The 13,511-nt window shown below is 38.7% G+C and overlaps 2 protein-coding genes across 2 annotated transcripts; one reads left to right on the top strand and one right to left on the bottom strand.

The window, feature by feature from the left end:
* Positions 1-3,310: 3,310 nt before the first annotated feature.
* Positions 3,311-6,294, top strand: LOC126603135 (pentatricopeptide repeat-containing protein At4g39952, mitochondrial-like). Its single transcript, XM_050269878.1, has one exon. It carries the CDS (start codon positions 3,317-3,319, stop codon positions 5,474-5,476), a length of 2,160 nt encoding a protein of 719 aa, XP_050125835.1. The 5' UTR covers positions 3,311-3,316; the 3' UTR covers positions 5,477-6,294.
* Positions 6,295-10,505: 4,211 nt separating this feature from the next.
* LOC126603139 (wall-associated receptor kinase-like 20) lies at positions 10,506-12,342 on the bottom strand. The gene is made up of 2 exons (XM_050269881.1): positions 11,307-12,342; positions 10,506-10,814 (listed from the first exon to the last, which is right to left on the bottom strand). Exons 1-2 carry the CDS (start codon positions 12,214-12,216, stop codon positions 10,729-10,731), a joined length of 996 nt encoding a protein of 331 aa, XP_050125838.1. The 5' UTR covers positions 12,217-12,342; the 3' UTR covers positions 10,506-10,728.
* Positions 12,343-13,511: the final 1,169 nt, after the last annotated feature.

Raw genomic sequence — 13,511 nt, 5'->3', positions numbered from 1 at the left:
TGTAAATAAATGTCAGTTTATACTTAAAATACATATAATTTCATCATAAACTACATAATAGAATGACATATATATTATAAAGTATTGGAACATAATGAGGAACAAGCATATAATGTGTGTTCATTTAAGTATTCAACAAGTCTTTTACAATTTATTGAAAAAATAAAATGCAAAATGAAAGTTATTTGTTTTCTGTCTAAGTGAGTCGCAACTTAGGCAAGTGTCTAGGTGGGTCTGGACGGGTTAGGCGGGTGCCTAGACGGTCTAGGCAGACATCTCAACAGGTCTAGGAGCCATTTCTTAAGTTTCAAACGCCTAGACATTAATCGGGGCGGTGGTCAGCCGCCTAGCGCCTAAGTGGGGCCTAGGCGGCGCTAGGCGGGGATTTTTAGAATCATGGTAATAAGGGAGGGAAAAATCCTTCTCCTCCAATGAATACAAGTCCTAATAGGGAAGAATAACTAATATCAAATCTAATCTAGAATTTATACAATCACACTTTAATACAATGATTATAACACCATAAAAGAAACTGTCCCATCATTGTACTATTTTTTTCATAACTGATTTGTTTTTTGAAGAATTTTAAAATCCAATCACACTCTTTTATAAAATAAAACAAAAAACAAATTAAGATCAAATGGTTCACAGGCATCTGCTAATATAGATAAGGAGTAATGTTAGACCTACCATTTATTTGTATTAGGTTAATAGGGATATAGCCCACGAACGCATATGATACCATACAATCTTTATTAAATAGATGATACAAATAGATTGTAAGAATAACATTTTGATAAATAAAAGGCCAAGACCCAATAAACTGTTAGAGCAACTCCACCCATGGAGCCCTCCCCCCTGGCAATCCACTATTGAATCAACCCTTTTGAACAGTAACTGCCTTTAATGAATAGTAACTGCCATTAATGAACAGTAATTATCATTTGCATCTCCATCCTTAGAGCCCTCCCCCTGGCAATAGGCAATAAAATATTAGTTTTTTTTTGTTTGTTTAAATAATACAAAATAAAATTATTTGTAATTTCGGATAAGATTTTTTAAATCGTTCTCGTTTCGCCACGTGTTATTTTATAAAAAAAACAATTATTTAGTGATGGATTTCGATAAGATTTTTATCCAATGTCATCGTGCCACGTGTCGTTATCCGTAAAGGAATTATGAGTAACTTCAACCCAGCTAGTGCACAACGCAACATCTTCAAGAAGCGACCAATTTGTACCTGCATCGGTAGTCATTTTGTGGAAAAAAATTGGATTGAAACTTTGAGAGAAAGATAGAAATTTGATTGAAAGTAGTTGAGAAAATATGAAATTGTGGTGTAAGGTAGATGGAGAAGAAGTGGTATTTATAGAAAAGTAAAAACAATTTTTTACAAATTTTTTTCAGATTTTTTACAATTTTTTCGGATTTTTTACAATTTTTTTTTAAATTTTTATTCAAAAAATTAATCTCTACCGTTGGATTTTAAAAAATTTGAATTCCAACACTCCAGATTGTGCCACGTGTCACAACGGTAACTTTTTTTAATTTTAAAACTATTTTTTTTTAATTTATAAAGCAGATTAATATCAACCGTTGATCTCAGATCGAACGGTTGATATAAAATCAGTTTTTTTTTATTACCGTTGCAAATCGGATGGTTCTTATTAAAGAACCGTTGGGATCGAACGGACCGTGGAAAGCCACGTGGCTTCCCAACGGTAACTGGGATGTCTAAGCGCGCGGGCCCTCCCCCCTGAAATCCTGTGGGGCGACGCGCCCCCACTCGCGAGTGAGGGGCACGCGCCTAACACAAAAAAAATTAAAAAAAAGGCCGGACCCAGCCCTGGCGTCAGCGTGAAGTCACAAGGCTCGGGGACCAGGCCTGTCAATTTTTCACGGGCCTGCAACTCAGGCTCCCACCCTCACTCGGGCCCTTCACCGCTGGACCTCCTCCCACCAGCCCTCAGGCCCTTTCCTGGAGCCTGTCCCCCGAGCAACAAGGATGGCTGGAGTTGCTCTTAGAGAATCCCATGTTCGTGCTCAGACATAAACCCTTCTACTTGTTCGAACGCCTTCCCTCCCTCTCTCTTCCATTTATTCAAAAAATTAATCTCTGCCGTTGGATTTTAAAAAATTTGAATTCCAACACTCCAGATTGTGCCACGTGTCACAACGGTAACTTTTTTTAATTTTAAAACTTTTTTTTTTTAAATTTATAAAGCAGATTAATATCAACCGTTGATCTCAGATCGAACGGTTGATATAAAATCAGTTTTTTTTTTTATTACCGTTGCAAATCGGACGGTTCTTATTAAAGAACCGTTGGGATCGAACGGACCATGGAAAGCCACGTGGCTTCCCAACGGTAACTGGGATGTCTAAGCGCGCGGGCCCTCCCCCCTGAAATCCTGTCGGGCGACGCGCCCCCACTCGCGAGTGAGGGGCACGCGCCTAACACAAAAAAAATTAAAAAAAAGGACGGACCCAGCCCTGGCGTCAGCGTGACGTCACAAGGCTCGGGGACCAGGCCTGTCAATTTTCCACGGGCCTGCAACTCGGGCTCCCACCCTCACTCGGGCCCTTCACCGCTGGACCTCCTCCCACCAGCCCTCAGGCCCTTTCCTGGAGCCTGTCCCCCGAGCAACAAGGATGGCTGAAGTTGCTCTTAGAGAATCCCATGTTCGTGCTCAGACATAAACCCTTCTACTTGTTCGAACGCCTTCCCTCCCTCTCTCTTCCATTTATTCAAAAAATTAATCTCTGCCGTTGGATTTTAAAAAATTTGAATTCCAACACTCCAGATTGTGCCACGTGTCACAACGGTAACTTTTTTTAATTTTAAAACTATTTTTTTTTAATTTATAAAGCAGATTAATATCAACCGTTGATCTTAGATCGAACGGTTGATATAAAATCAGTTTTTTTTTTTATTACCGTTGCAAATCGGACGGTTCTTATTAAAGAACCGTTGGGATCGAACGGACCGTGGAAAGCCACGTGGCTTCCCAACGGTAACTGGGATGTCTAAGCGTGCGAGCCCTCCCCCCTGAAATCCTGTCGGGCGACGCGCGAGTGAGGGGCACGCGCCTAACACAAAAAAAATTAAAAAAAAGGCCGGACCCAGCCCTGGCGTCAGCGTGACGTCACAAGGCTCGGGAACCAGGCCTGTCAATTTTCCACGGGCCTGCAACTCGGGCTCCCACCCTCACTCGGGCCCTTCACCGCTGGACCTCCTCCCACCAGCCCTCAGGCCCTTTCCTGGAGCCTGTCCCCCGAGCAACAAGGATGGCTGGAGTTGCTCTTAGAGAATCCCATGTTCGTGCTCAGACATAAACCCCTCTACTTGTTCGAACGCCTTCCCTCCTTCTCTCTTCCATTTTGTTCTTTCTCTTCTTCTAACTACCTTAACCGCCATCTCGATTCTTTCCTGTCTGACCAACTTCCAACTTTGCAGCATCTCTCTCAGTCCCACGCTCTCATTGTATCGTCTGGAAACTCAAACAACATCTTCATTGCCGCAAAGCTCATCTCTCTCTATGCGTCTCTCTCCAGACCCACGTTCTCCACCAAATTATTTGCTTCAGTTTCTCCCAAAGATACCTTTCTTTGGAACTCCATAATCAAAACCCATTTCTCAAATGCCAATTACTCGAAAGCCCTCGATTTCTTTTTCCAAATGCGGTGTTCGGATTTTTCTCCTAACCAATTTACTCTTCCGATGGTGGTTGCCTCGTGTGCCGAGTTGATGTTGCTTGACCATGGTAGCAGTGTTCATGGGTTGGCTAAGAAACTCGGGAACTTCGCGGGTAATTCGGCAGTTGGGTCTTCTTTTGTGTATATGTATTCAAAGTGTGGTCGAATGGAGGATGCATCTCTTATGTTTGATGAAATTACTGTGAGAGATGTGGTTTGTTGGACCGCGCTTATAATTGGGTATGTGCAGAATGATGAGGGCGAGAAGGGTTTGGAGTATCTTTGTGAGATGCATAGGGTTGGTAGCATTGGTGAGAGGCCAAATTTCAGAACGTTAGAAGTTGGGCTCCAAGCTTGTGGGGACCTGGGTGCTTTAGTAGAAGGTAGATGCTTGCATGGTTTTGTAGTGAAAAGTGGGACTGGGTGTTCTGGAGATGTTAAATCTTTGCTTTTGTCCATGTATTCCAGATGCGGGACACCTGAAGAATCTTATCTTTCATTTTGTGATGTAGAAAATAAAGATGTTATATCTTGGACGTCAGTTATTGGTGTTTATGCTAGATCTGGGTTAATGACTGAATGCTTAAGTTTGTTTCGGGAAATGCACGATAGTGATATATATCCAGATGAAATTGTTGTCAGTTGCGTGCTTTCAGGGTTTAGAAATTCATCCAATGTCAATGAAGGAAAGGCCTTCCTAGGATTAGTCATGAGGCAAAATTATGCATTGAGTCAGAATATTCATAGTGAACTACTGTCCCTGTACTGCAAGTTTGAGTTGTTGACTCTTGCAGAGAAGCTCTTTAGCGGAATGCAGCACCAGAGCAAAGAGTCTTGTTACACTATGCTTTATGGCTATGGTAAGATGGGACAGCATACAAAATGCATAGAACTGTTTAGGAAGATGAAACATCAAAGCATTGGAGCTGATTTGAATGGCTTGATATCTGTGATTTGTTCGTGTTTTCAGACGGGAGCAATCCATCTTGGCCGATCACTTCATTGCTTTATAATTAAGGTTTCTATGGATGAAAATGTCTCAGTAGCCAACACACTCATAGACATGTATGGAAAAATTGGTTATTTGACCATTGCAAGGAGAATTTTTTCTAGGACACAGAAATATATTATAACATGGAACTCATTGATCTCATCTCACACTCACAATGGACATTATTTTGAGGCCATAGCCCTATTTCATAAGATGATTGCAGAAAACTTCATGCCCAACTCAGCAACATTGGTAACAGTGCTTTCAGCTTGCTCTCATCTCGCATCTCTGGAAGAAGGAAAAAAGGTTCATTGTTACATTAAGGAAAGACATCTTGAGATCAATTTATCCCTTGCCACTGCATTAGTTGATATGTATGCAAAATGTGGGCAACTTGAGAAATCAAGAGAATTTTTCAACTCAATGGAAGATAGGGATGTCATTTCTTGGAATGTGATGATCTCAGGTTATGCAACACATGGACATGCAGAATCTGCAATAAAACTTTTCCGCGAGATGGAAGATTTAAATGTTAAACCAAATGAACTCACCTTTCTCGCTCTCCTCTCAGCATGTAATCACTCAGGGCTGGTTGAAGAAGGGAAATATCTGTTTCTTAAAATGCAAGATCTTTCCCTTCAACCACATTCGAAGCACTATGCTTGTATGGTAGGTATTCTTGGCAGGTCCGGTAAACTGCAAGAAGCGGAAGATTTGGTTCTGTCAATGCCCATTTCTCCTGATGGTGGTGTGGGGATCATTGTTAGGTGCCTGCAAGATTCACAATGAAATTGAGTTGGGCGTAAGGGTTGCAAGGCATGCTATAAAATCTGATCCAGAAAATGATGGCTACTATATAATGCTTTCGAACTTGTATAGTTCTATTGGGAAGTGGGAGGCAGCTATAAATGTGAGAAAAATGATGGAGGACAAGAGCATTGGAAAGACAAAGGGTTGGAGTGTGGTCTAACTTGTGTAGTTAAGAGAAACGGAAATCAGTTTACAAAAGGAGTAATCAGGAGAGCATTGGAAAGACAAAGGGTTGGAGTGTGATCTAACTTGTGTAGTTAAGAGAAACGGAAATCAGTTTACAAAAGGAGTAATCAGGATCTACTTCATTCACTTACAGAAAAGGAAAAAGTTTGATCCTGTGTCCCGAGTTTCAGTCCACCACCAGCAAAAACAAGGCCATGACCACTACTGAACTAATTTTGAGGTAATATCGTTGTTCAGTGCGCTGTACTGCTTTTAACCATGTGATACTGATAGCCTGTTGGAGATAACTGTCGAGATATACACGCATTACAGAATGATTTTCATGCTCTGTTAGTAGAATTGCATTCATATCTTCTCCAAAAATGAACCATACTGATAATTGATTTCAGAAAACACTACCTTTTTCTTCCTGCTTGATTTTTAGATTTTATTTCTTAGAACATAGCTACGGCATTAGGAGCATGGTTGAAGAGTAAACTTAATTGTCCCGTTCTCCGGTCCATGGATGCCTATTGAACATGGATCAGAAGACAATGTTAGGTTGTAAGCTACTTTATTAGCTACTTATGCTTTTGTGTGCTTGTATACATTCATTTGTTGATTTCTTGAAACCATGAGAGTGCATCAGCTGGCTGTTTTATTTCCTACACTAAAAATCTCAAGCATTTGGAGTTGGATTTCGGAGAACTGCCAAATCCAAATGTTCCTTTAATCCCTCAGGATAGTGGAGATTTACTAATTTTTTGATCCCCTGAGCGATTACAGAACGTTTGAACCTCAATGTTAATAAAGTATTTATTGAAGGTTTCAGGTTGAAGAAATGCCTTATGTTAAGAGAATGCCCTTTCTTATTTTGCATGTATACAAAATCCCTAGTTTGCTCAGGGCTTCTAGAATTTTAACATATTCGATTGAGTGAGACTTACATTTGATCAAATCCCATGTCTTCATAAACTAGGATAAATTTAGTGTTTAGGGGAAGTTGTGTTGTATGCTGCAGTACTATGTATTATTGACAGAAAAAAAAAAAAAAGGAAAACTAATGAAAAGAGCTTGAGAGCTTGAAAACTTTAACTTTAAACAATAAGGACAAAATAAATAGTTAAGTGAATAGTACCATGTTGACTTTTTAGTGTAAAAATATGGTTTTTCGTTAAAGTGAACAGTACCGAGAGTTTTTTGTTAAAGTTTAAAAAAAAAAACCATGTTCTCTTAAATGGAAATTTTGACAATATTTTGTAGCATTGAATGATACGATGAATGCTTGAGATTGAAAGTAGAATATCTAAACAGTTGTGTGTTTAGGGTTTAAGGATTCTCTCCTCTCTCTTTTTATTTTTTATTTTTTTATTTTTTTATTTTTTTTCTTCCTTCCTCTCCTTGAACGCTCAGAATTTTATCTTATAAACAAAAGGGGAAAAAAGTAGAGAGAGAAGGATAAAAAACTGTGAGAGGATGCGAGGGAGGGGAGCGGAAAAGGAAGGGGGGGACCATCCAAGTGGCAAAGCCTAATCTAACTAAATACAGAAAATGACAAAAGAGCCTTTAGATTTAAGCCTCCTATTTATGCTAATTAACTATTTATCCTAATTAAGCCAGTAGTTAAGCTGACAAACTCAACCATTAACAAACGAACCGAAGTACTGATAGGATGGAAAAAATACCACTGTTCTAAAAATCTCCGCTTAGCGCCGTCTAGACCCCGTCTAGGCTCTAGACGGCTGGCTACCGCCCCGATTAATGCCTAAGCGTTTGAAAATTAAGAAAGGGCGCCTAGACATGCTAAGGTGTCTGTCTAGACCGTCTAGGCACCCGTCTAGCCTATCCAGACCCGCCTAGGCACTGACTAGATTGCGACTCACTTAGACAGAAAATAGATAGCTTTCATTTTGCATTTTATTTTTTTTTCAATAAATTGTAAAAACTTGTTGAATACTTAAATGAACACACATTATATGCTTGTTCCCCATATTTTCATTATGTTCAATACTTCATAATATATGTCATTATTATGCAGTTTATGATGAAATTATATATATTTAAAGTATAAACAGACACTTATTTACTCGAAATCTAATAGATTTACTTAAATCTGCCTAGGCGCCCGTCTAGCCACCCTTGGCGCTAGGCCCCAGCCTGCCGCACGACTAGCGCCTAACGTATTTTAGAACCTTGAAAAATACACAAGGGTATGGGCCCGCCCATATAAAACTTTTGGTTATGGTTATGGATAACTATTTATATTTATATTTTGGTCTTTTTGATTCTAGACATTGATCCACGATCATTTTGATTTAGAGAAAATTGGAGCATGGACCCCTAAATTTTGATTCAATTGGAGCTCTGGCTCCTGAACTCGCTATAATACAGAACACTAAAGTTCTTTTGGGTAAATCACCCTTATTTGCCCTTTAAAACCCTTTTTTTGGGGATATAAGTTCGAATGGTGTTACCCATAAAGACTATTGTTTCATATCACGGATTATTAATTCAGGGACCAAGCTTCAATTGCAATAAAAGCCTAAGAATCAATAATACTGCACTTTTTTTTGTTTTAATTTATGTTGTGTGGTTCAGATCGAACCTGGCATCATAATTCAGGCAAGGAAAACATTACTCTATCAATAGTATCTAGCAAGTTATATGGCTTTATAGTAAATCACAGCAAAGATTATGCTCTCGGATGTTTACAATGACTTTATACTTTATAGAAGCAAAGATGCTTTCACCAGCTTTGGACTCTTTAAGCGTTAAGCCTGTGTATGGTAAACATCAAACGGGGAATGTTAAATAATACTTCTCTTCTGAATAGTGAAAGATATTCAAAGTTCGGGATCCGCTTTGGCCTTAAGCTCACTGTTGAATCGTATTATGTTCTTAATTTGTTACATCAGGATGATGCTGGTTTGTGCCATCCTTTTGCTTCCCGTTTGATCAACATTTGAGGTCTTCAAAATCGATTTTTTCACTGTGAGATGAGACACATTGAGAAGGAAAAGAATACTGCGGCCGGATAGTCTTGCCAACTGGAGCTATAATTTATATTTTGGTCTTTCTATTCTTATTGATAGCCCTCCTCTGCGGGTTCGAATTCGTCCTAACCAATTTACAAAAATGATTAATTGAATGGTTAAGGTTTCCAAGCTCCCACTACCCAACTTTCAAGTGGAGCATGGCATATCCTATGTAGTACACATATGCGCAGAAGATGCCCGAGAAGTTGCTCACCTTTATTCCTGTTTCTTTTTCCATTTGAGAATGGAATAGCTATTTCTATTTACCTGTTAATTAGAGCTCGACACTTGTACAAAATCTTTTCCTTTTGTATTGTTGATAAATTATCTCTCCATACATCTCAAAGTTGAATTTGCAAGAAGTAAGATTGACTATTCAACGTATAATAAAAAGCTAAATTACCACAACTACAGTTGGATTAAGATCGATTGGTCGGTGACTACAATTTATCAAGAAAAATGGTATTATTTGACAATTTCATTGTTTTTCTTTTATGGGAAATTGGCTAAAAAGATTGGAAGTCAATTTTATATTCCATCATTCAAATGATTTCTTGAAGGCCTAAACCAAATTGAAAGGGAAACCAAAACTTACGATTTATTCGTCAAAAATAAATTTTTTTCATCAATATATTTGTGTTTTTAGAGGTCGCACTTGGTGCGATGGCAAGTGCCTTCGCCCATGAGCGGTAGGTCTCGGGTTCGAGACTTGGGAGCAGCCTCTCCATAAATGGGGGTAAGGCTAGCCGACATTCACCTCTCCCAGACCCTGCGTAAAGCGGGAGCCTTGTGCACTGGGTACGACCTTTTAATATATTTGTGTTTTTAGGGTTTTCTTCTAAAGTGGAGAGTCTGAGTGAATTTTAAGGGCTTGAATAGTTATTTCATATTAGAGTTACAAGTTATTTAATATCAATATTTTGTATGATGTATTCAACAATATGTGGGATGTTAATGGAAAAACCTTATTAAATAGATCAAAAGTTATTATTGACAAATGCAGCGATCAAAGATCGATGACATTGTGATATATAAGATATTGACAACATATAACATTTTGATAGCTATTTCATTTTTAGTTTTTAGTTTTCATATTCTCAAAAATGAATTCTTGTTTAATAATTATTTCAGTTTTTTTTAGAAAAAATGAAAACTAAAAACTCAAGGCCAAATTTTGTAAACTATAAAAGTAGTTTTCAATTTTTATTTTAAATAAAAACTGAAAGTAGCTACCAGACAAGATTTTAGTTTCCAGTTTTAAAAAAAGTGAAAGCAAAAACTCAAAACTCAAAATAAAACGGTTATCAAACGGATTGTTGAGATTTGAAAAAAGACAATTTCCAAACGAATCAAATCTCAATTTTCGGTCAGAAAACTTGGCGTGTTTACTAAAGAGGAATGAAGAGGACGGTAATGGAATTGCATGCTCTTCGATGGATTCATGTGTTTACTAGTTAGGTAGGAATCAGGTTTCGTGTGGGACCCGCACCAATTCTGAAACTTTTCTTCCTAGATTGCCCTCCTATAATTTTTCTTATTACAAAATAATCAACAACTTCACCACCAACAGGCAGACACTAAATCCATCTTCTCCAATCCCACCAATTTCCATTGGAGGACTCAAGGGTGGGAATGGATGAGGATGCATGTGGGCGAAAGGGGGGATAAGGATGGTATAATATTTTTATTTTTTATTAAATAACTATACTTTTTATTAACACAAAACCTTATGTGATGAAATTTATTAATATGATATAAAATTAAATTTCATTAGCTAGCATGAAAAAAATTATGTTATACAAGGGTAGTTTAATAATCAAGCTAGTTTTAATTCCGATTCAGGTGAACTAGTACATAAGTTATATGAAATCAATATCATTTTTACTCCGATTCCAGCTAGTATAGTAAACAACATCAACAGGAATCTAATTCTGTTTCCTCCTCAATCCAATTCCCTTCAATCTGATTACGGATTAGTAAACGCACCATTATTCAAAAGATGACGATCGATTACAGCTTACACAGATCAAATCAAAAGAAGCATTTCCAAGTAAAAGCCATCTCTCTCTCAAGCATTATGATCATCAAGCCAGCCACAAGCGCAGACCACATTTTCCCTGCAAAATTCAAAAGATGACGATCATTTAGCTCTAGAGTTCATAAATTATTCTTTTTTTTTTTTATAAATAATTTTCTTACTCTAAACTACACTGAGATGAAGAGAAGAGTTTGAACGCTGTATGCAGTGGGTTAAAGAGGAATACCTAAAGCTAACAAGGCACTAGAATATTTTTCGATTTGAAAAGTTTTGTCACTTCCATTGCTCCTTAACGCTTAAGTTCTCTCTCTTTTGCTCACGCAATAAAACTTGTCTTTATTCCCCAACACAAACAAAACCCATCAATTCCAAACATACAGAGGGAAAGGCATCAGGTGCGCACTTTACGCACCATGAAACCACACTTTATGACAACAAATTAGCATCAACACTCACAAATAATTAACCACACTTATTAAAATGGTTTAGCTGTAATCAATTTCATTATCAATATATCATCGATTTACTTAAAATTAAAAAATGGTAAGAAAAATATTGAAGAACAACTTACAAATATTAACTGGTAAATGATTATCACAGGCGCCGGAGCCCCAAAGCAGTTCCGAATCCGGAGTGTAATTATTATGGCAATCTGATGAGGTGTTGTAACCATTCTTACACACACAAAGAAACTGATCATGATCATCAACCCTATACCCACAAACCCCATCACTCATCTCACAGCTCTTGCACTTTGTATCCACAATGCCACTGTCCAAACCACCGTGACTGTACTTCAACGCCACCCCATACTCCCACCGCACAGGGTCCGTCGGGTAGTCTCCGAGAGACACCACGGATGTAAATGAGGCACACTTTAACCCGTTGAGGTCCAACTCACCCTTAGCATCAAGATTCCCTGGTGAATACACACAGCATGTGTTTGTTGGGGGGAACAAGGGGAGGCCAAGACCTACGACGGATGGACACGTATAGATAGAAGCACAAAGGTAAGAGTAGGAGGGATCACAGACGGGGATGCCGGAGGGTTTGAGGGTGAGGGAAGAGGTGGGGGGCTGGCAGGACAAGAGGATGAAAGTTGATGGGCCGAGCTGAAATGGGGAGGCCCAGTCAAGGCCGAAGTTGGAGGAAGAGGGTTGCATGGAGGTGCAGTTGGACATGGAGGGTGGGGTTAGGATTAGGGTTTGGGAGGCATAGGAAATGGAAGTGATAGGGTATGAGCCTGTGTGGGTGGTGAGGAGGAGGAGCTGCTGCTGATTATTGATAAATGCGCAGGTTATGTAGGGTTGGAAAATTGGTGAGCCACAGCCAGGGCCTGTGCCAAATGGGTATCTCAGTTGCAGGGATCCACATGTGGGCTTGCAAGCAGGCGAGTCTGCGGCGAAGGCTGTGGTGATGTAGCCGTGGTTGAAGAGGAGGAGGAGGAGGATGAATATTGAAAGAGCTGGTACAACAACCATTTGAGCTTTCTCTTGGCTTCTCTCTCTGTCTAGTGATCGATAACGCGGTTATGATCCTATCCAAAGAGGAGGAAGAAAGGTGGACTTGTGTTTAATGGGTATAGGAGGAGGGCTACAAGTGTAAGAAAGCAGACCATCACATAAGTTACAACCAAGGAAGAAAATATCGGTAATATCGGAAATATCGATGAAAATATCGGGATAATATCGATATCAATAAAAATTACATGGAAACCATGTAAATTGTAAGAAAAACTTGGAAATTTTTATTGAAACTTTGCAAGATGTTTATTTAGTCAATTATCTATTAGTTTATCACAAAAAATTGGAAGGAAATGCATTGCATGATGGATTTAACATTATCAAGTTGATTATATAGCGAGCTGACAAACATTATGAGTGTAGAAAATATGTAGTAATTAATGAAAGAAGTCTAAACACACCATAATCATTTATATATAATGAATTAGTACAATATTTTACACAAAAGCCTAAAAAATTAAAATCCTAAAATTTTACTTTCCCACCCCCAAACTTATTGCACACCTTGTCCTCAAGGTGTGTAAAAATAAACAAAGATTGAAGAACAAAAATAAAAACTGTGAAAGATAAAACAAAAGCCTAAAATAAATAAACTAGAAGAAAAGGAAAATAGAAAAGAAAACAAAGAAATTAAAATAAACAAATAATAAAACAAAAAGAAAAGAAGAAGAACAAAAATAAAAACTGTAAAAGATAAAACAAAAGCCTAAAATAAATAAACTAGAAGAAAAGGAAAATAGAAAAGAAAACAAAGAAATTAAAATAAACAAATAATAAAACAAAAAGAAAAGAAGAAAAAGGACAAAGATCACCTGGATTCAAACTGAAGACCTGGTGCTATTGAAGAGAAACACGGCCCAACATGTCCAAGTGCACACTTGTGTCAAAGTGCAGCAACAACTACAATATATGCTGATGCAGCAGCTTCCTGTTTGAATTGAAAAACCCTAGCAGCTGCTACATATTTTGCCCTTGCCTCGAGCCTAGAGCCTCAAAAGGCTCTCTATCTCTCCGTAGCAGACCATCCCTTTCAATCTCTCCATTGTTTCTCAGTTTCGCACCCCTTTTCAACCAAGAGCCAAGCAACATACATACCCCTTTTCACACCCCGTGGCTCTACCTCAAATCGGTCATCCTCATCGGCGCCCTCTACTTCCTTTCCCTCTGCTCCTCCCTCGCCTTCTTCCTCGTCGAGCCCGTCACCATGTCCCGCGGGCCGCGACCTCTACCTCTCCTTCGTCGTCCCCATCGGC

Source organism: Malus sylvestris, chromosome 15, assembly GCF_916048215.2.
Source record: "Malus sylvestris chromosome 15, drMalSylv7.2, whole genome shotgun sequence".
Lineage (NCBI taxonomy): Eukaryota > Viridiplantae > Streptophyta > Magnoliopsida > Rosales > Rosaceae > Malus > Malus sylvestris.
This window is presented reverse-complemented; position numbering and strand designations above follow the sequence as displayed.